This window comes from Gymnoscopelus braueri (genome assembly GCF_963280865.1).
Source record: "Gymnoscopelus braueri genome assembly, chromosome: 15".
In the NCBI taxonomy this organism is placed as follows: domain Eukaryota; kingdom Metazoa; phylum Chordata; class Actinopteri; order Myctophiformes; family Myctophidae; genus Gymnoscopelus; species Gymnoscopelus braueri.
In genome coordinates this window covers 29153149-29176956 of record NC_137620.1, presented here as the reverse complement: position 1 = coordinate 29176956, position 23808 = coordinate 29153149, and the positions used below count along the sequence as shown (strand labels likewise).

Here is a 23808-nt window from a genome sequence, read left to right as displayed (position 1 = left end):
ATCTCAAGGTTCTCGGCAAGGGATGGCTGATACAGATCAGGGAAATGGTATGGTTAGTTAGCTGGTTCTCTAAACATGAATGTGATCTGTAGAGCCTATAATAGCTAATAATCTTAGAAATAATTTCTGTAGCCATTGACAAAAGAAATCTTCAGAGAGGTTGACGTCAACGTGAGCAGAGGTGATGTTTAATTTCCCAATGCAAAACAGAGCATCTCTCTTGTTACAATATTGTATTATAACTATAAATTATAGTGCATGGAGTTTATCTACTATCACAACTATTATAACACTCCCTCATGTATGGATTTTAACCATAGGCTAACTGACTCATTATTATATGACTAATATATTTGATGTCTAATAATAATACTATTTATTTATAGAGCACCTTTCAGACATAAATGTAGTTCAAAGTGCTTTACATTCAAGTTAAAAACAAAGGTCAAACAAAGCAACAAGATATAACAGTTTTCTGAAAAAATGATGTTGCTATATCAGTGGTGCTCAAACTTTTTCATGTCAAGGATCCCCAAAAATGTATTTCGCTGCGGACCCCCATCTGAAAATATGTTGTTCCAGGGACCCTCAGAAGCAAAAATTTGAGTTAAAAATGTTCGCTTTAAAATATATATATTTGTACAAATGTTCACGATTTTTCAGAAATAGCTGATCTACATTAACATTTTACTGTGCCAAAGTGGAGCAATCACTAAAAATCCTACTTAGGACTTAACACATACACATTTCTCAGAACTTTGAACTTTCATCTAAAAAGAACATGTCTGTTCATGTTTTCAATGGAAACCACATGAGAAGGTCATGATCTATAAATCATGTTGGGCCTAAGAACACCCGTACCTAGTTTATCCCCCATTCCAGAAATTTGAAACCTCCAAAATGCCTTTTGCAACATTAAGATTTCCCTTTCTCCATCAAATGTGAATTTCAAATGTGTCACTAGGTGGTAGTGTTGGACTAGAAATTACGGCTTCCTTTATTCTGATGGTCTACTCTAAAAAGCATGAATTTTTCTGACACATCAACCAAAAAAAAAATCAAGATTGCTCTATTCACCTTATTCTTTGCCCTTCTCTGGGCTGCGCCATTGCCCTTTTCTGCTGCTTCATCTGTCCACTTCCTAGTAGGCTGCAGGTGTAGTGCAGGTAATCAGTGTGTTGCCAGAGTTTGCAAGAGAAACAAGCGGCTAGGTCTATGAAAACAAGCCCCCCAAAAAACGACTAGCTATTTACTGTGTGTGTGTGTGTGTGTGTGTGTGTGTGTGTGTGTGTGTGTGTGTGTGTGTGTGTGTGTGTGTGTGTGTGTGTGTGTGTGTGTGTGTGTGCGCACGCGCGCGTGCGGGGTAGTCCAGTAATAATGTCACTTGACCTCCAACTAATTGCAACAACAACAAACTCAACTGATTTTGTGTCCTAAATATGTCCTGAATATAGGAAAAAAGTCGCAAGGAATTGCATGGAGGGAAATTATTTTAATTAAAAATGGCCGCCATCCACACTATTATTACATAATACAATTATATATCTTGAAAACGAACACTGTATGAAGACGACATTTGACAGGTGTATTCCTGGGGACACAGGTAAATGCAGTAACAAGTTCGAACTTGTTTGGATGAGCGGTTCTTAAGATTAGACTACTTGTTTTTTTATCCTTTAAATGTGAATTTCAAATGTATCACTAGGTGGTAGTGTTGGACTAGAAATTATGGATTTTTATTCCAATGGTAGAAAAACATGACATATGGACAGGAGTGCATGCTGTGTGCACGCGTGCGTGCGTGCGTGTGTATGCTCCTGTGCATTCTAGTCCAGAAATAGACAGTGGTTTCAGGTAATCATCAAGTTCAGATCTCAGACATGTTTTGTAGGGTAATTTGTAGCTATACATCAACCACTAAATTGCCTGAAACGAGGCGGGTCATTTGATTCAGCAGGAGAGAAATTACTAGTAAGCTATCTGAATTAGATTGTAATAAGATCCTTTTTCTGTACACATCAATCCAAAAAAAGTGGAGGCAAATTTCAAGATTTCTCTATGGGCCACTATTATGATGGCTTGAAACAACACAGGGCAAGCAATGTGAAGAAACTGTTTTTTTGTAATTGAGGAATTTCATTTTCAACATAATGGGGTTGAGTCCTTGTCTGAAAAAATAACACTTTAGATCCTATGTAAGATCCAATAAATATGTCTAGATTTACTGTATGTTTGTATAAATTAGTTGTAGCATAGAATACTTCAAGTTTACCACAAGGGATATTGTGTGCAGTAGTGTGGCAGGCAAAATCTACAGTAGGCTATATAGAGCACAGGTGCCAGACCGTGTAATTATGGAAGGGTGATGGGGAGATGGCATGTTTTTACAGCTTTTACACTATGCTCTGGGGAAGCAATGCTAGAAAGTGACTTTGCTGTGAACTGTATCATTGGATACATTAGAACCGTAAGCCAAATGGGTTAGTAGTCACTGTATCAATTCAGAACCTCAAGGTACCCTCAGGTATTTATTTCAAACCCAAATTCCATGGGAGCCAGTTAGCCAGTCCAGTCCAGGTACACTCGAGTACTGTCTGTAGCACCTCCTCGTCCTAGCAGTCAGGTGTTATTTTGCCCCACCATCCTATCACACGGCTGTAGTACCCTCTGGTGTCCTGAGGGGCACGGTGGCGCAGTCGGTAGCGCTGTCGCCTCACAGCTAGAAAGTCCTGTGTTCCTGGTAGTAGCACCCAGGATTACATAGGCAATTGGCCCTGGATGAAAAAAATGGGTTACAAAATCGTGGGATAAAAATTTAATATATATTTTTTTAAATAATAGTATCCTCTGGGGCTTCTGGTCATTGATCACTCCTTGATCTATAAAGTGAGTAGTATCAGAGCCATGGAAGGCAAAATGTAATCATGTATCAACATCAATGCAACATTATTCCTTAAACACGCAAGTCGTTTTGTCAAAATATGTTTTGCAATAGAAGTCGGTATAGTTGCATACAGGTTACCATACTTGCTCAGAGTTTAACACAGACAGGAAGTCATATTTTCCCTTTTTGTGTCATTACAGAAACAGGAAGTTTTCTATCACCAGTCGTGTGTCATGCTGTCTGCCTCCAGTCCTCACACTCCACATTGGAGAGAGCACATCAGAGCAATGGATGTGTATCAGCAGGCTGTGGATTATCTGTTGTCACAGCAGTTACCAGGTGAGTGTGTGTACGTTTGTGTTAGAGAAAGCATAAGACACATAAAAGAGAGAAAGAGAGAAGTTCAGACATAGTACGGTGGGGGGCATTTTTACTCTCTCAGAGAGTTAAACTAACAGATTTTACTGTGTATATTTGAAAAACTTACTTCCAAAATGCTGCAGACATAATTTTTTCAATTGAGCTCATTGTGCTAAGTGTGTATAAGTTAAGACATTTACCCGATATTCTGTGTTGACACTTAATGACACGTAAGAGTGTCATTAATTTCAAATCTCTGACATTGGCACAAATTCCTAAATATGCATGCTCTCTACACACTAAAGTCTAAAGGGTTCATCTAACTGAGTGTAAAAATGTACCCAAAAGGACCCTTGTGAGTGCAATTTTACGCTGTCAGTTACATGAAAACTGAGGATTTTACTGTGTGTGCGCGTGTGCGTGTGTGTGTCTGTCTGTGTGTGTGTGTGTCTGTGTGTGTGTGTGTGTGTGTGTGTGTTTATGTGTGTCAGTTGAAGTTAATATAGGGTCTGATAACTTGGAGGAGGATGTGTTCCATGAAGAGTCAGTGGCGTGTCTCCTGTCCCCTCTCCAAGCAGAAAGCTTTGACTTCCCTGACAGCCCTGTGAGTCACCACGCCATGGCGCGTCTTCCCCACAGCTGTCACAGTTGTTTAGAAACCAGTCAGTTACCCACAGTTAGTTACTAATAATCTGTCTCCTTTTATTAAAACACACATTGAACAACCCCCCCCCCCCCCCCATTGTTCACCTGTTCAAAAGAAAAATCAGATTTACATTTCCTCCTGGTTTTGTTCTAGTGTTTGTTTTGTTTTATTGCCCTCAAATCACCCATCAGTCTTTGTGTTTTCATCTTGCAAATGTCTGTTGAAATTCACCCAGTCCTGGCTTTCACAATGCCAATGGCTACAGCATGTCAACATATTATATTATGTGTGGTGGTGTGTTGATTTGTTTGTGAATGTCTGATGCAGACCTTGCGTAGCCCAGAGGAACTGATGGAGAAGAGGTTGGTGGCTCTGAAGAGAATCTTGGGGAGCGAGGAGCTGTACCTGAATGAACTGGATATATTATTGATGGTAACATAACATGCGTATGCACACACACATTGTTATAATTTTGGTGATGTTTTTCTTGCTTACACATTCACACTCTCTCATAAACATAGGTTTAGTTCAGTTGATATAATTTGTCACTTTGCAAGGTTTTGCTGCCCATGCACTGTCTGTTCTTTATGTTCAATTGTGTCAGACAGACACATGTCATTTGGAAAGTAAAAAGAAGTCATGGCTGCCGTTCTGTCTCTCACTGTGCACGAGAATGCTACGCACACCAAAGTCCATGTAGTGGTGCTAGTCCACGGCAGAATAATATAAATAGTAGTCTTCAAGAGACAAGAAGGTGGCTGCACACACTGGTAGCCAATGTGCCTATACTTTATTTTTGGAAGCAAAGTAAAAAAGAAACCAACGTTTTGGCAGGTAACTGCAGTGCGGTTTCAAACAATGCTTGGCTTCCCTTTTCTGTGGCTAACTGCTCTTTGAAACAATGGGTGTAATAAATAGAAAAATGCACCAGAGAATCATAATATTACGTTTTTGTCTAACACCTTGCACATGCATGAGTGTGTGGTCAACATTGTGTCATGTAATGTGAGCACAGGGCTGCCTTCAATGACCCCATCTGGTAAATCTCTAGTTCTCTATTGGGCTTAGTTCCTCATCTGTAAAAAACAAGATCCTGTTCCAAACCCCCCAAATAGCCCTAAACAAACCGTTTACCAACCCGCTGCTTATACCATTTTAAACGTGATCAGACTAGAAGCATGCTAGTTCCCTCTCATGTTTGCTTCTCATGAAGTTATTGAACAGAGTGAAATGGCTTTAACGTCAGTGTATGTTGAGGGAAGAACAGTTCTTCAGATTGGAACTGGATCCACTCACTCTGTAGGATATGAATAGACATCCAAGGAAGTCATTGTGCAATAATCATCAATTATTTGAGACTCATGGAACGCCAACTGAATGATCTTGTATGAAGCCTGTTAGTGTGTGTTGCCCAGTGTGTTGTGGTATGTGGTACGCCATGTAAAGTCTGCAATGTCTGTACTGTGTGTATGCGTGCCAAGTGTTGAGTTGCTTTTGAAGTGCATGTGAAGTGTCAATGTTGGTGGTGAGATGAGATGAGAACTGCCTGATGATTAAAAAAACTCACCACCGTCACCCAATTGTTCACCAGGGCTCATTTCTGTCTCTGTTTATGTTCTCCATTTCTCTAGCTGGCTGTAGACAGTAAATGCACTCTTTCCTCTCATCATCATCCATCGTTTACCTTCCTCCCTAGAGCAACGACAGTTTCTAACATCACAGTTGTTGACCAGTTAGTTATTGAAAAAAAAAAAAATCTGATTCCATCTCCCTCCCTGTTTCCCTCTCCAGCCTATGAAAGCCCTGCGGGCCTCAGCAGGGACCTCCCAGCCGGTTCTGTCCAGCCAAGAAGTTCAGACAGTGTTCTATCAGGTACCAGAGCTCAGGGACCTGCACCAGTGCTTCTACGAAGGCCTAAGAGCCCGCCTGGAGGCCCACACACACGCAGAGCCTGGTCCTGACTCTGGGAGTAATGTCGGCGACGTCTGCGCGGTGGAGAGCTGCCTTAAGACACACTCAGACGTGGGGCCTCCTGAGAACTCATGCTCAGGGAGAGAGACTGGTTCTGGTGATGGTTTTCGTGTGGGGCATGGAGGTTTTGAGCTTACGGTGGGAGACCTATATTTGAAAATGGTAAGTTACATACTGTTATATACTAGTAAGTTAGTTTTTGAAAATGGTAAGTTATAGTATTAGTGTTACTAGTATCAAACCTTTGCTGGAAGAAAACAAATAAATCTGGTTTCAAGATGAACGAAAGCTTCTTCATTTCCTTTTAAAGAATCACAGTCCACTCAAATAAAAGGAACTGGTAACATTACTGTGTGTAAATATAAAAGTTCATGTCACAGACAGGAACATTCCAGAATCAGTCATTGGTTTGGCCTGGACAAACCACTGACAGTATAAACAAATATTTGTATATACAGGGGGAGGTTTATTAGACATTTGAGCCTCACCTCACCGCACTCGTCTCCGTCTCCACTCCCCCCTTACATATAATGTTTAATGTGAGCTGTTCACTCAACTATTCTATACTTTAAATGGGATGATGCTTTAATGTTGTTTCCCAGGTCAGCCAGATAGGTGTGTATCGTGGCTTCATCGATAACTATGAGAAGGCCGTGGAGATAGTTCGTAATTGCACACAGTGCGAACCTCGTTTCAAAATACTAGCCCAGGTAACATGAAGTCTAGAAGAATGAATGCTCATCATTTCACATGTCAATGGCCATCAACACTTATGTTTTCATCTCACACATTGTTTACACACACCATTGTGACACATGTCTCATGCTTTCATCTTTATTTTCAGAGCATGATGTCTAAAAATGGCCCAGACAAGGTTAGGTTGAAATACACATTTGAAGGTATGTACCGGTAACATTTATTAAATGGGACATTGTTAACTCAAGTTTAAATGTATAGGATTTAATCACTGTTACAGTCACAAAGGGGTTTATGGATACACATAATGGGGTCAGGAGACCTGGCTTAGACCCTTCAAATGCAAGACAAACTAAGTTACAAAACTTTAAATTCAAAGTGATAGTGATACATTAATACATACATGCTTTACATAAATAAATGAATAAATGTGGGAAGGTCAATTGTCAAAGAATGCATTTGCATTCAAATATGATGGTCTGTGTTTCTCCAGCTCTCCTGTATAAGCCGTTGGAAAAAATCACCAAGACTACACTGGTGCTGCATGTGAGAACCTTCTCAATGATTTCACTATTGAAGCCATTCTGATAATCTGTGCATTTACCTCAAAGTCTCCAATGAATACACTCCTCCTTGCCTTTACTTGTCTCTGCCTATAGCTTGATTTATGCTCCATAGTATGACAGTGGTACTCACCAAATGTAATTGAAGTTACACCCAAAAAAACCCTGTTATTTAGTTATTGCATTCATATGACCGAGTATGAGTTAAGCCTGAGTTTTACTTAGTTGCACGGTGGTGTTGTGCTCCAAACATAGCCGATCTACAAGCTCACATTGTAGATCGGCTATTTTCGGTGCACAGCTGAGTCTTCCCATTTCAACTCAGCTTCTCCTCCCTAACCCCTTGTTTTTTCCCTGCACCATCGTTTTCCTCTCCATTCCTCAACTCTTTGCATGCATTTGTGTGTCGCCAATGTCATGTGCTCTGAGACTGATCTAATCACTTCCTTCTCTCTCCAGGAACTTTTGAAGACAACACCTGAGGAGCACACGGATTATCCTCTGTTACAGGAAGTTCTGAGGCTGTCTCACGGCTTCCTGTCTGGGGTCAACGAAGGCTCACAATGCAAACGAGAGGTCACGCTCAGTCACGGCATGGTGAGAGAGGGCACGTCACACATACGCATACATACAGACATAATGAGCACAAATCACAACTCTACTGAACTGTAGTGTCACATCACAGGTTGACAGGTGTAAAAAAAAATAAGCGTCGTATAAGCTGCATCATTGCAGTTTCAAGAAAGGTGGACAGAGATGGAGAAAGAAACTGAAAAACATATATATAACACATATCAATATGGGCAGTGTGAAATATATACATATTAAGGTGCGTGTTAAATAGTAAAATATAACTGCCTATCCTCCTATATCAAATTTGACTACTGGGAGGGCCGGCCGACAGGCGAAACACAGCCTAGTCACTCTGACTCAGACATAGACCATAAACAAACCTGATACACCCATAATACACTAGGCAGGACCACGGCCACGTCACTCTGACTCAGACATAACCATAAACAAACCCTATATGCCCATAATACAGTAGGCAGGACCAAAAAATCCATACGAAATCGCCATGCTACACTATGTCGTCCAATGTAAAAACCATTGAAAAAATGCCTTGCTTGCTACACTGCAGTATGTCGTCCAATGACGAGGAACTTTAAGTTAACGAGAGGTTGGTGCTGCTATGCGGCCCTCACATGTAGAGTTCGGGCCGCTATGTGGAGATCTCTGTATCTGTCAGTCCTTGACCCATGCCTATATACAGTATGGACCTTATTTGTTTGTGCCTGATGCCATTACGACACATTGAGGATAGACAACACACTTTTATTAGGCAAAAGAATGTAAAACAGCACAGTTACATTTATAATACTTTTGTCTAAAAGGTCCGACCAAAAATGTCCTTGCGGACTTGTTTCCGTTGGGGTCCTTGAATTAATTTCATAGACATATATAGTAGCAACCAAACAGTTCAAATCAACATAAGAAACAGAGAAAAAAAATACCACTATGTACAAAAAAAAGCATCATGAAAAATAAAATAAAAGTATATACAAAAAAAAGGGGGAGGGGGGTCATCTGTCTACAGGGAAACTGGTACTACCTCCTCTTATGGCCTCCAGAAAGATGAGTTTTTAGGGCTGTTTTGAATGAGCCCAACGAACTGCATATTTTGAGGGATGGGGTTAGGCTATTCCATACCTCGGTGGCCGTGGTGTAGAAGGAGAATTTGCCCATGTTTGTTTTATGGGTGGGTGGTACCAGATTGTTGTTTACGCTCCCTCTAGTTTCGTGACTGTGGGTGTCACTAACTTTTTGGAGGTATTTTGACAGATAAGCGGGTATAGGGGGCATTTCGGGCAAATCTGCATTTAAAATTTTGAAGACCAGTCCCATTTTTAGTTGTTTAACCCTGTCTTCCACCCTGAGCCAGCCTAGGCTGGTAAAGTGAGTGGGAGTGAGGTGGGTCATGGGCCCCAGTCCGAGAAGTAGTCGAATCAGTTTGTTTTGGGAGGTTTGAAGCTTAGAGACTTGAGCGTGATGACGTGGTCCTCCGGCCTACCGGCCGGCCGGTCCTTCCATTAGCCAATTTTAATATAAGAATTGTTGCAACGGTGTCGATAAGGGCGTACTTTTAGGCTGTCTCCTACAGCAATAAAAACAGCCTCAGGATGTGTGATTTCCTCATACCTCACTAAGGTGTGAGGTGTGAGGTGATGCAACAGAAGCCATGCCATAAAATCCTAACAATTACCTCTGTATTTTACTGTTGATAGCAAAATGTTTTTTTTTAATGAATAATGAATGAATGAGCTTTTATTTCCGTGTCTTGTCCAGAGACCCATTCACACACCAAAACACAATTATAAAATGTTACATTCACTACTATGAAAGCTGCACAGTAAACACTGTGTGTGTGTGTGTGTGTGTGTGTGTGTGTGTGTGCGTGTGTGCCTGCGACCCAGAGACGGCAGTTGATGCGTGACGGCTTTGTGGTGGACGAGTGTGAGGGAGTGAGGAACTTGCGTCATCTCTTCCTTTACACAGACCTGCTGCTGTGTGCCAAGCTGAAGGCTGCAGCCAAAAAGTGAGTGAGAGGCCACAACATGAAGCCATAATGAACGTTTTACTGTGGATACCATCTATTAGATGACCTACTGTACAGTATAGTAGACGAATGAGAAATGTAAGGGGAGATATTGCACTATGAGCTTCAGGCAGTACCACAGGTAGTTCTAGTAGGTGTTCTATACCCTGGTCTAAATCTCTCAATGGGAGAGTATAAGGAGACCACCTCCAACAACCACAGATTATATTGTATTCACATACTGTAGTGATGACGTTTTATTCAATTACAAAATTGGCCAGATTGTAAGTTTTGATTATTTTATTAAACAGGCTCACACACATTTTTCTTGTCATCAGAGCATCTTGATGGGGCTCGGGTGGATCCACAGCGGTGCATCCGGCTTTGTTCTAACGTACACAAACATAATTGACCTGCGTTCAGGGAAGGCAAGCCGGGCGGGGAGGGTGATATTCGTCTCGCACAAACTCCTACAGGCTGGGGCGGCACCTGTCAGCAGGTAGTGCTGGGGCGGGAGGAGTAGGAGGGAGGTGGGGTCTCCTCACTGGCAGGCGCGCCAGTAGGATAGAACAGCAGTGACAACACACAGAAATGTTTGTGGGGAGGAATCAGTTGAGATAACAACTAAATTGGGGCGAAAAGGGGTACCAAAAACACTACTAAAAAACTAAACTTAATCAGAGCATCGTGTGTGGTTGGTCTCTTACACATTCTGCTGGATTTACTGCAACATCTGAGGGACTGTTTTGTGTTGAATTTCTCCAACTCTAAACATCTGTATAGCCTGCAAATTAGCACAGGCAGGCTATATTAAAACGCATTAAAACCGGGAAAGCATCTGTGTCATTATAGATTTTTGAATTGGCTATTAAAAAATAGCAGATAAACAAGCTTACAGCGCGTCACTTCGTGCCGTGCTGCGAGCTTGAAGATCTGCTATTTTTGAACATGTTTATAAAATCTTGAAAGTGTGAGAACCTGAAGGCATTGGTAAAGGTAGCTTATACGCTGATATTGTTTGTATGTAATGTTTGTTATGCAGTAAGCCCAGCCAGTACAGGTTCTGCTGGTGCTTGCCACTGGCCAACCTGCGAGTGAACTGGAGAACAGATCCCCGACGACCTCCTGACACACAGCTCCGTTTGCTCAGCATCAGGTCCAAGATGTACCTGCTCCGACAACAGCAACGACCGAACATGGTGTGTGTGTGTGTGTGTGTGTGTGTGTGTGTGTGTGTGTGTGTGTTTGCTTGTTTGTTTGTATTGAATCTGAAGAGACAGAGATTAAAAAGGAGTCCAATTATTTATATTATGGAGTCAAATATTAAGCACTTGAACCTCAGCATCCTTATTCTGAGGGGAATGTTTACCAAAATAGCAGATCTACGAGCTCACAATGCGCCGTGACGTGTTGTGAGCTTGTAGATCGGCACATTTTGGTGTAGGGTGAAAAAAGAGCCTACCAAGTACAGTTGCAACGTTTTTACTAAGTATAAAGGGGTTTCATATTGTTAATTAATTTTTAAATATTGTGTGTGAAGGGAGGCAGCAAGCGAGTTGGATCAGCTCGTCAGCTGGATCGCAGCAGGAAGAAGCTGGAGCAGATGGAATTGTTACTTCTCACACACTCCCCTGTCCACCGTCTGGAGCTGCACAGTCCCAGTGGCAAAGTACACACACTATCTAATCTATATATCTATATATATCTATATCTATATATATATATCTACATATATATCTATATATCTATAGATATATATGTATATATCTATATCTATATCTATATCTATACACACACACACACACACACACACACACACACACACACACACACACACACACACACGCGGTAAGCGAACGCAAAAAAAGAAAAAAAAGAATGAAAAAAAATATTTTAAAAAAAGTAACCAATACATTTTTTTCTTTTTTTTTTCTTTTAAATCTGCGTTAAAAGGAGCATCTTAGAAAAATACAAATTCACAAAAAAAAAACTTGGAATGTTTTTGAACAATTCAACAAAGTGTTTGAAGTGCCTGTTTCACCCACTTCCGGGGGGCGGAGCCAAAATCCGAGCCCGAAGTATTTGTTCGTAGACCCCCACTTAGGGGGGGTAGAAAAAGTTTGGGAGCGATTCGGGCACTTTTCATTTAACATGGGGTTTCAATGGGGAGTTTTTAGGAGCCTTCTCCGGGGCGTGGCTTCCGGGGGAAGGGGCGGGCTTAAACGCAACCTTGACAGGTGTGTTCAGTTTTCAAAGACCTTTCATTTGATGTATGGTACGTCTAAATTGGACATTTACTTATCTCAGAGGAGCTGCACACAGGCAGTGCACACAGAGACACAGAGATACAGAGACACAACCCAAGCAGGGTTACATAGTAAGCTCCACTTGGTCGGAGGCGCGGCTTCGCCGCGCCTCCTCCCGCGTTCGCAATAAACGTATCATAACATTTCATCGTTGCATTTCATCCTTTTTTGTTAATGGAATATATAACAGGTAAAAGACAAAGTCAAACTATTTTCATTCCCCCTGTCTCACTCCAGAGTCACTCTTTCCTCCTGTCCTCCCTCTATGAGCTGGAAGAGTGGAGAGAAACTATCGACAAGCTCACCAGAGACAGTAAGTACCAGCGTATGATAATAATAATAATAATAATAATGAATTGTATTTGTGTTGCACTTTCCATTCACAAAGAATATCATCAGAGTAAAAAACATAAAATCAAACAAAAAGAATCACAAAAGGTTCAAATAGGGTAATCAAGCTAAAAAGGATCTTGCTGACAATAACTACACAAACTTTATCACTAAATAATGAATATGATGTAGTGGTCTTAGTCTGCAGGAGTAATCATGAGAAAGGAACTCAAGCTTAATTTATGCTATGCAACATTACAGGGCACTGATCACAGAGTGTACAAATAGAGCAATTTGATCACAAAATGATTTAAATGAACACTCATGGTTTTACAGTGCAGTGAGGAATATTTAGTCATAATTTTTTTTAACCCTCTGATAAGCACATACAGTACACTGTAAAAATGGATGGTAATATAGCACTCCGGATCTTGCTGCGTACTGTGTTCATGATCTTGTCACAATAAAACCATCTTTGTTGGGAAACATGAGGGAGAATCTACAGATGTTAGCCATAAAACAGTAAGCGCGTATACATATAAATGCCTGCCACAAGCAATGAGTGATGTCTGCTGCGGGAATGCATTTTATTGCCTGCAAATCCACAAAACGGCGATAAAAATCAACTGATGTTGTTTAGACGCCGTTTTACAATTTAGGCATTTAACAGAACAAGTGTGAGATTAGACTAAATGGCATGAACCCTAGTATTCAACAAACAACAGGCTAATGGTCATATTAGTGGAGTGCAAAGAGAATAATGTATTGCTTTTGTCGCTTGTCTAGATGTTGAATGTTTACATGGACCACAATGGAAACAAGCCGTTGTCTTTTTTTGTGATTATCCGTTTGGCTTTTTTTGTTGTTGCTTTTTTACTGCATTTCTATCTAATGCACTTTTAAACATTCAAATTCATAACAAATATTCAATCAATAATAAATACATAATTAGGATACCAGGTAAACGACAAACCTAGCATCTGTCTAAACTAGTGTTTTTCAACAGGGGCATACAGAGAAGTTTGGGGGGCACTGGAAGCAATGTTTTTTAAAGGGGGGCACTGAGGTGCTCTGGGGGGGAGGGCAGCCCTGTGACAGGGATATCCTAACATCCCTGTCACATCAGGCCCCTCTCACAGCACTGTGTGACAGGGATGGTCAGTATCATGGTCAGTTTCATGGTCAATATCATGGTCAGTATTATGGTCAGTATCATGGTCAGTGTCATGTGACATGATACTGACCATGAGCAACACAATACACAAAAATAAAGCTTACGTTTTAATTGGGTGTGGAGCAGTGGTGTTGTTCTATTTTTTTTTGGAGGGCATACAATATGCTCGACATGCGCGTGGTCGTGGTTATGCTCGCACGTGGTCAATGGATGAAACGGTTGGTAGAGGGCTATGCTTTTTTCCCAAAAATTCTACACGTCATACTACGTTTATAGCGTAATGCGGTAAAACACACCTCTGGTGTGGGGGGCGGTAAGGAACCTAAATAAAGCGTAATATGTGAAATAAGTAACATACGTAACCAACATACAACATTGCATACTATCTATCAAAAATAATTGTATATGAGTGCTGCAACACGTTTTGCCATGTGCTGTTTTGTCAGACGTAGAAATGATCCCTCCAGATCTGCTCACCCTCACCAACTCCTGTGTGAAACTGAGGATGACCCAGCAGCCACCGCTGAACAGCTCAAACACTGGTGACAGCCTCTCTCTCTCTCTCTCTCTCTCTCTCTCTCTCTCTCTCTCTCTCTCTCTCTCTCTCTCTCTCTATCTCCCTCTCTCTCTCTCTAGCTTTCTCTCTCTCTCTCTCTCTCTCTCTCTCTCTCTCTCTCTCTCTCTCTCTCTGCACATTCACATCCTGTGTCGGGGACACTATGTGCTGATTTCAACCTGTGACGTCTTCTCAACACTTCTCTTATGACCACACACACACACAGGTTCTGACGTGCAGATGCTGTGTGGGACTCTGACTGTAGCCATCCATTCTGCCTCTGGGCTGCAACAACCAGCCTGTAAGTTTAAGTTTCTATTATGTACAAACAGCAAACAGAAATCACTACTTCTGTTTGCTCACTACTTCACAACCTTGGCTTTGCCCCTCCCTCTTCCCTCAGCTCAAACACTGGTGACAGCCTCTCTCTCTCTCTCTCTCTCTCTCTCTCTCTCTCTCTCTCTCTCTCTCTCTCTCTCGCGCTCTCTCTCTCTCTCTCTCTCTCTCTCTCTCTCTCTCTCTCTCTCTCTCTCTCTCTCTCTCTCTCTCTCTCAGGTGTGTATGCATGTGTGGAGGTGGATGGCTATGACTTCTATGAGAGAGAAGCTCAGACCCGTTTATCAGTCCAGAGCCTAAGACCCTGCTGGGATCAGGTGAGACTCGAGCTCTGCACAAATAATCAAACAGTCGGGTCAAAACCTAGCATAAGCCTGGACCACATACAGTATGTTACGCTGGAGAGCTTTTAATTTGAAATCACGGATACAGGATGTGGAGAAAATCGTCCGGTGTAACATCATCAGTTAGTGTGATGTCCAGGGTTTTTGTACTGTAATAAAAAAAAAATCCCATAATATTATATTAATTGTTCCATTAATACAGTTTTACTTACATAAGTCTTCTTTTGTTCAGGAGTTTTCCTTCCAAGTAGATGGAGCACAGAACCTGAGGGTGGTGTGTGTGAGACAGGTGGAGAGTGGAGAGGGAGGAGAAGACGTGATCCTGGGTAAAGCTTCTGAAAAGGTACAGTAGATTTAGGAACTCTAGCAGTGAGTGTGGCAGAAATAATCACCCTTTTATTGCTTACCTGAAACGAGTTACTTTGAGTGTGTGTGTGTGTGTGTGTGTGTGTGTGTGTGTGTGTGTGTGTGTGTGTGTGCGTGTGCGTGTGCGTGTGTGTGTGTTTGCAAGTATTGAACTGTAGTGTGAATTGAATCGTATAGTATTTAGTAATTTTGTCAACCTGACAGTTTGATTGCACAGTCAACAGAGTGATTATGGTCAAATTGAATATTCTAACATGAATATCGTTGCTGTCTGGCAGAAACCTTGTATCTCCATATTTCATCTTTGTATGTTTTCTTTCTGAAATTCATGCTCTACTTCATCGTACAAGAGTGTCGCACAAAAGTAGCGAAAATAGCTGATCTACATAATGTGTCACGATGCTTGTAGATCTTATATTCACTATTTTTGTAACATTTTGAAAGTGAAAGTGGTCAAGTGTGTCTGTGGGTTTTATAAACATTTATGCAAGTATTGACAAGAGCTCGTGACTAAATAATAACTACATTGGATCCATTGGAACACAGGTTCTTTTTTTTTCCCCCGAAATTTTTTGGACATACAAGGTTTCTCGGCCGACAGCGACATTATAGAAGCATCCCAAACTAGTTCCCACAGGTCCCTGTATGTACTGTGTATTTGTCCAAATGTACTGTACCTCTTATTTCCATCAGCTGGTCGCCACAGCCCTCAACAAGAGATGGAGAAAACAGACGCTATCTCTGGGCCAGGTGGAGGTGATGGTGTCCCTTAAGTTCTGTCCCCACCCATTAGAATCACCCAGTTCCACACCCACACAGCAGCTGCCTGTCTTTTGTGTCCCGATTGAAGTTGTGGCACAGTAAGTTCCCTCTCAGAGAGGCCAATATCAACCACATGAACCCTAGTGTCCCTATTCTGGACATGTCATAGCTAATAGGTGAACATTCAGTGAAAATAGAAGATCTACAAAAGCACAACGTGTCAATTTCTAGGCGTTGTGAGCTTGTAGATCGGCTATTTTGGCCGAGTACAGACCCCTGGGTGACCGCAGTCAATGAAGTGTATAGGGTTTAACTGGTTAAAGATTATATTACACAAGTGGAACTGCTTGATTTCCTTCCTTTGTCTGTCTGAGGGCTTACGTTTGAGGATGTGATTTGTATAACAAGGGGCGTGAAAAAAAGCCGTAGCAGAAGAATGACGAGAATGGAGTGCAGAAATAGCCTAAACAGCCAGCACAAAAAGTCCATGTGGTTAGGTGTGATTCTATTCTCACTGTAATGTCTGTTGGTATTCTGAATGGTGCTGGCTTACAATCTATGTAATATTAGCATTTTCGTGTATAGAGATATTATAGATGCAGCATCTAGTTGGATGTCAGTAATGAGAAATAACTAAACACAATTACTACTTAGGTACAAGTATCATACTTGGCTTGAGTATTTTTTTCACTTAGGATTCAAAACAGAAATCGGAGATACTGTTGGTGCTCTTAGTCTTGTGTAAAATAAAAAAAATGTTAGTAGTTCTACATAGATTGAATTGTCAAAGTATAATAGTCTTCACAGCTACAACATGATGTGAAGTGCAGCTATATTCTCATCCGTGACTCTTATTTGACCAGATTAACACTAACATTAACAGAGGCAGAAGCATCATTAAAAAGAATTACTTCTACTTTTAAATACAAAATGTAAGAGCTAATACCTTTATACTTTAACTTGAGTAAAGAATTTGAAAGGCACTTCAGCTTTTACCAGAGTATTTTCACCTTTACTTGATTAACCCCTTAATATACTTCAGTTGACTGAGGTCCCTTAGGGGTCCCCTCCTTTTTTCCCTCTACACCAAATCTCTTGAGGGAAAATAGTAGATCTGCAAGCTCACAACGTCACAACGTGATGGCATATAATGATGACATGCCCAAAATAGGGTCAATAGGGTCCATGTGGTTAACAGGTTTAATTTATTTCTTTGCTCGACCTTGCTTGTGCATTACTGTGGGTTTGCAACTATCGATTATTTTATTACCAATTATTCCATCGATTACTTTTTCGATTAATCGAATAATCGAGAAGCGTGTTTTCTTACTTATATAACTGTATACTTTTATAGATATCAGTGAACCGATTAACCACTTAAGTGTTATTTTATACTTTGTCCCACAACAGTGTTGTACAAACGTAGTGAAAATAGCCGATCTACAAGCTCATAACCATGTCGCGACGCATTGTGACCTTTTAGATCTGCTATTTTCACTATTCGTGAAATTGTTTGACATTCTTTTAAACCTATAATGACATGTCCAAAACAGGGATGGATTATTAATCAATTGTTTTATTAAATGATATTTAAAAAAAAATACTATTACATCCATAATGGTCCTCCTCCAGACAAGAGGGCGTTCTGGTCCCCCATGTGGTGCGATGCTGTGCAGAGGAGGTGGAGAGGAGAGGCATGCAGGAGGTGGGCATCTACAGGATCTCAGGAGCAGCCAATGACATCAGCAGCCTCAAGACCGCCTTCGACACCAGTAAGGCCCCGTCGACACTCGGAGGAGATTGATAGACATTTGAACCGTATTCTTTGAGACACATACAAGTATTTGGGGAGGGCTGTCATTGTCTTGGAAGTGCAAAATACACAGGTAACAGTGTTGTGTTTGTGAGACGGATGGTAGACAGTGATACATTTTTCTGTCCTAGCGCAAAACTTTGGTTATACATTGTAGGCTAGTACAGGAAACCTGCAACAACCACAATCTTATGAAATAATGAAGACGGGACGCCCAAATATTTGTTTGTATCTAGCTCCTGAGCCACAAAAAAAGATCCACACAAGAAGCACGTTGGTTTGCACCTCCAACACATTGCGGGACATTGATTCCACTTCTCCTATTTGCACGTACCAGGCTGTGCTGTTACTGTAGCTAAAACAATGTGTTTTTACTTTAGTTCATACAAGTTATTAGGGAAAGTGCAAAGGGCTTTGCTATTTTGTTAATGGTAAACTGTCCGTTTACCATTAACAAAATAGCAAAGCCCTTTGCACTTTCCCTAATAAAGTAAAACATTTAGAAACACCATTAATGTTTTATGGTGTTTTAATGTTTTTTCTTATCTCGTCTAACATTGTCTACGGGCATTGTGATGTTGTAAGGCTGTAACTATCCATTATTTTCTTAGTGATTATGACTAACCATTATCAATTAACCATTTAAGTCCTACTTAGTAGTTTGTCGCGCAATAGTGTCATGCAAAAACAGTGAAAGTATTAGCTCACAATGCGTTGCATCATGGCGAATTGTGAGGTTGTAGATAGTTTTTTGGAACAGTTTTTTCCTATAATGACATGCCGACACTGGAATCAATTACTAATCAATTATGGTATTAAATGATCCATTACCGATATTTTTTCATAATCGACTAAATCGGTTACTCTTGCACCCATATTGTGATGTGCTTGTAAGACGAAATTCATTGTCCATCCTACAGACATGCGTGACGCAGTGTCCAGGCTGAGAAGTGAAGAAGTGAATGCTGTCTCAGGTGTTCTCAAGCTGTACTTAAGAGAGCTGCCTGAACCTCTCATACCTACCTGCCTGTTCCAGGGCCTGGCCAGAGCACTGGGTAACTCACACACACACGCACACACACGCACACACGCACGCACGCACGCACGCACACACACACACACACACTGTACTGTACTACGATATCAGCATTTTAGGATCGATTTTATGTAGATCCACTATTTTTAGTGCATGACACTGGCATGCAACCAAGCAGTGGTGGAAAAAGTACTCAAATTCTTTACTTAAGTAAAAGTACCAATACTGCAATATAAAAATACTCTGTTACAAGTAAAAGTCCAGAATTAGAAATTCACTTGAGTAAAAGTACAACATTATTGGCATCAAAATGTACTTAAAGTACCAAAAGTAAAAGTACTAAATATTTGAAAATAGCCTATCTACAAGCTCACAACGCGTCGCGATGCGACGCGTTGTGAGCTTGTAGATCTGCTATTTTCAAATAGCCTAGGTTTAAAATAGGTTTAAAGTGGTTAGTGTATGTTTCATTATATCATAATTTATATCTGAAAAGTAACCAGTAACTAAAGTTTTCAAGTAAATGTAGTGGAGTAAAAGTACAATACTTGCCTCTGAGATGTAGTGGAGTAGAAGTAAAAGTATTGGAAATTGGAAATACTCAAGTAAAGTACAAATACCTCAAAATTGTACTTAAGTACAGTACTTAAGTAAATGTACTTAGTTACTTTCCACCACTGCAACCAAGTATAAATCAGGCATAACTCCAACCCCAACCCCTAAACCTAACCTCTAAATGTCGAATCCTAAACCTAACCCCAACCTGAATCTTTTCGTAATTGTAACAAAAAATATGTTTAACCATAAAACAACCTTTTCTCGTTTGAGGATTAGGAAAAATGTCACAATACCTATTTCTCAAATTCTACTATACTTGGCCCTCACAAGTACAGTAACACAAACGCACACATGCACACTCACACACAGCATACTATAAACATGTGTATTCCCTCCAGTGGTGTAAAGTGGTGTAAAGTAACCAAGTTACTCAAGTTCTGTACAATTTTGAGGTATTTTTTACTTAAGTGGAGTATTTCCAATTTTCAATACTTTTACTTCTACTCCACTACATCTCAGAGACAAATATTGTACTTTTACTCCACTACAATTATTTGAAAACTTTAGTTACTAGTTACTTTTTGGATTTCGATTTTTATTACTAAACATACATTAACCACCAATAGCCGATCTAGCCGAGCTTGTAGATCTGCTATTTTCAAAATATTGGAAACATGGGACATTCTGCATAATGAGTACTTTTACATTTGGTACTTTAAGTACATTTTGATGCCAATACTTTTACTCAAGTAAATTTTGAATTGTAACAGAGTATTCTACATTGCAGTATTGATACTTTTACTTAAGTAAAAAATGTGTACTTCTTCCACCACTGATTCCCTCTCCTACAGACATCCAGGACGTTGACTCCAAGCTGGACTCCATGCTGTCTCTGCTTGAGTCCTGTCCTGATGTAAATCGACACACCTTCCTCTATATCCTGCAGCACCTGCAACGGTCTGGACAGCATCACTCACACTGTTATATCACTGTCTGGACAGCATCTCTCACACTGTTATATCACTGTCTGGACAGCATCTCTCACACTGTTATATCACTGTCTGGACAGCATCACTCACACTGTTATATCACTGTCTGGACAGCATCTCTCACACTGTTATATCACTGTCTGGACAGCATCACTCACACTGTTATATCACTGTCTGGACAGCATCACTCACACTACTATATCACTGTCTGGACAGCATCACTCACACTACTATATCACTGTCTGGACAGCATCTCTCACACTGCTATATCACTGTCTGGACAGCATCATTCACACTACTATATCACTGTCTGGACAGCATCACTCACACTGCTATATCACTGTCTGGACAGCATCATTCACACTACTATATCACTGTCTGGACAGCATCACTCACACTGCTATATCACTGTCTGGACAGCATCATTCACACTACTATATCACTGTCTGGACAGCATCACTCACACTGCTATATCACTGTCTGGACAGCATCTCTCACACTGTTATATCACTGTCTGGACAGCATCTCTCACACTGTTATATCACTGTCTGGACAGCATCACTCACACTGTTATATCACTGTCTGGACAGCATCACTCACACTACTATATCACTGTCTGGACAGCATCACTCACACTACTATATCACTGTCTGGACAGCATCTCTCACACTGCTATATCACTGTCTGGACAGCATCATTCACACTACTATATCACTGTCTGGACAGCATCACTCACACTGCTATATCACTGTCTGGACAGCATCATTCACACTACTATATCACTGTCTGGACAGCATCACTCACACTGCTATATCACTGTCTGGACAGCATCATTCACACTACTATATCACTGTCTGGACAGCATCACTCACACTGCTATATCACTGTCTGGACAGCATCACTCACACTGTTATATCACTGTCTGGACAGCATCACTCACACTGCTATATCACTGTTTGGACAGCATCTCTCACACTGTTATATCACTGTCTGGACAGCATCACTCACACTGCTATATCACTGTTTGGACAGCATCACTCACACTGTTATATCACTGTCTGGACAGCATCACTCACACTGCTATATCACTGTTTGGACAGCATCACTCACACTGTTATATCACTGTTTGGACAGCATCACTCACACTGCTATATCACTGTTTGGACAGCATCACTCACACTGTTATATCACTGTCTGGACAGCATCACTCACACTGCTATATCACTGGACAGCATCATTCACACTACTATATCACTGTCTGGACAGCATCACTCACACTGTTATATCACTGTTCATTATTATTGATTATCACTCACATTAAATCCCTTTAACAACCCTGAGGTGGATTAAAATAATCTCTTCTAAATCAGTTACACAGTTTCCTGAAAAACCTATGTTTCTATATCAGTGGTGCTCAAACTTTTTCATGTCAAGGACCCCCAAAATGATATGTATTTGGCCACGGACCTCCATCTCAAAATATTTAGTTCCAGGGACCCCCAGAAGCAAAGATTTGAGTTCAAAATGTTTGGTTTAAAAATACATATGTAAAGAAAAGTTAAGGATTTTTCAAAAAGCTCATAGCGCGGCACGAAGTGACGCACCACATAATGGACCAGGGGCATGACGTTCTCCAACCTGGTCATTTACAGTAGCTGGGTCCATCCCATAGTGCAGGGCTTCCCTTTTCCATGTCAAGGACGCTAATTTGGGCATGTGATTATAGGCAGAAATCTTACATTTATTTATTTAGAAAAAGAAAAAACATTCTCAAAAATGTTCTAAAATAGTTAAACTAGCAGATCTACTAGCTCACAATGTGTCACAATGCAACATGTTGGGAGCTTGTAGATCGGCCATTTTCGCTTTTTGCTTTTATAGGTGAATCTAGGTGAGATTCTGACTTGGACTTGGTGTGCATTGGGCACAAAAAAGGTTTTAACTTTGTGAGCCAGAGGAGACCTTTAAAGATAAGTGATGGTGCCTGGACAATGAATTCACCTTACATTAGGCTAATGACAGCATATAACTAGGTTTCACTGAAAAGTAGCCCATCTCCATGTGCTATAAATGAAGCAGAAATCGAAACCACAGAGCTGCTGAATTCACCATTTCACAACCAAACACTATACAGTTTGTGATGTACCACACTGCAGTTTCAGTTTGTGACCTTGTGTTTTGTTAATTCAACATACTCCAGGATCTCAATGAAAGCAGAGGTGAACAAGATGTCTCTGATGAACCTGGGTACCGTGTTTGGTCCAAGCCTTGTACGCCCTCCTGTGGTCAGCCTTGGTTACTCCGGCCCTGTTGTGGATATTTCCCAGGAGGTGGTGGTGCAGGTAGGAGTGATATACAGTAGGGCCAGCCTAATTTATACTTCATCCTACGACCATGTGACACCACTAAAATAACACATTTTCAGCTGAAAAACATCCAGTGCCCCCACCGTGCCCGGCGCAGTCGGTAGCGCTGTTGCCTCACAGCTAGAAGGTCCTGGGTTCGATTCCCGCAGGGGACGCTGTGGGCGCTGGGGGCGTGTTCTCTCCTCCGCGTCATCAGTGCCCATACCCTAGGTGGCGTTGGCTAAAGGGCCTTTCTGTGTGGAGTTTGCATGTTCTCCCCGTGTCTCCTAGGGTATGTACCCTCACAAAAACATGCAGTAATCCTGGTCACTATACTGCCTCCCCCTGGCCAGCCGGGGCGCCTGATGGAGGGGAAGGGAACTGGTTGGAATAACGTGTTCCTTCCACGCGCTACGTCCAACCAGGGAAACTCTCCCCTGTCAGGTGACAAGAAGGTCAGTTGGCTCTCATGCATTGAAGGAGGCATGAGCTCGGCCCTGGCCTCCCTAGGTTGGCAGAGGGAAGGTAGTGCCCAGGATTACATAGACAATTGGCACTGGGTATAAAAAATAGGGTTACAAAATCGTGGGATAAAATTTTAATAAAAGAAAAACATCCAGTCTTAAGCGTTTTATCATATAGACTCGTACAAACTTAAGGGTTTGATAGAGGGGGTTTGATGAGGAAGTTATTGATGTTCTGTTGTTCAAAGTTCTGCTGCCTCTCTCAATCTCTCTTTCTCAATCTTTCGCTCTCTAGGTCCAAGTGGTTCAATTCTTCTTGCAATGTAACTGCCTACCGGCAGCGCAGACTTCACTCCTACACAACACAGACTCAGAGGATGAGGACGAGACCACCCACTTGTGAGACCACCACGCAACTCCTGGAAGTAAATTATTATGGTTGGCCATAAAAACAGCTGTATGTATAGAGCATGTAAAACAGTCACTGTATATATATTTAGATAATAAAGACTCAACCTAGGTGTATCTGTGCTCTGACTGGCTGAGCCCCAATAAAGATATTTATTAATGAAGTTCTGGACATAGTCATTTTTATCAACCTGTATATCAGTTGTGATTATAAATTTTGTGCATAACTACTTACACGAAGGGTTAGAAAAATAGCTGCAGATAACAGGGTAGGGTTAGGATGCTGACATCACTACAACACAAGT

The 23808-nt window shown here is 41.1% G+C and overlaps 1 protein-coding gene across 1 annotated transcript; it reads left to right on the top strand.

Annotated features, from left to right (window-relative positions):
- Positions 1 to 2795: 2795 nt before the first annotated feature.
- LOC308102403 (active breakpoint cluster region-related protein) lies at positions 2796 to 23667 on the top strand. Its single transcript, XM_080452102.1, has 23 exons — positions 2796 to 2886; positions 3085 to 3223; positions 3736 to 3848; positions 4218 to 4322; positions 5682 to 6023; positions 6464 to 6571; positions 6706 to 6760; positions 7051 to 7103; positions 7580 to 7717; positions 9595 to 9716; positions 10759 to 10915; positions 11257 to 11385; positions 12260 to 12335; positions 13973 to 14068; positions 14309 to 14383; positions 14638 to 14735; positions 14995 to 15105; positions 15822 to 15988; positions 17523 to 17662; positions 18624 to 18758; positions 20149 to 20254; positions 22487 to 22628; positions 23391 to 23667. Exons 2-23 carry the CDS (start codon positions 3118 to 3120, stop codon positions 23496 to 23498), a joined length of 2682 nt encoding a protein of 893 aa, XP_080308228.1. The 5' UTR covers positions 2796 to 2886; positions 3085 to 3117; the 3' UTR covers positions 23499 to 23667.
- Positions 23668 to 23808: the final 141 nt, after the last annotated feature.

Bases quoted from the DNA above. Each gene is read 5' to 3' on its own strand.
- LOC308102403 (XM_080452102.1), top strand. From the start codon at position 3,118: ATGCTGTCTGCCTCCAGTCCTCACACTCCACATTGGAGAGAGCACATC. The intron at 14,384-14,637 runs GTAAGTTTAAGT...TCTCTCTCTCAG, and splicing joins TGGGCTGCAACAACCAGCCT to GTGTGTATGCATGTGTGGAG. The intron at 18,759-20,148 runs GTAACTCACACA...CCTCTCCTACAG, and splicing joins GGGCCTGGCCAGAGCACTGG to ACATCCAGGACGTTGACTCC.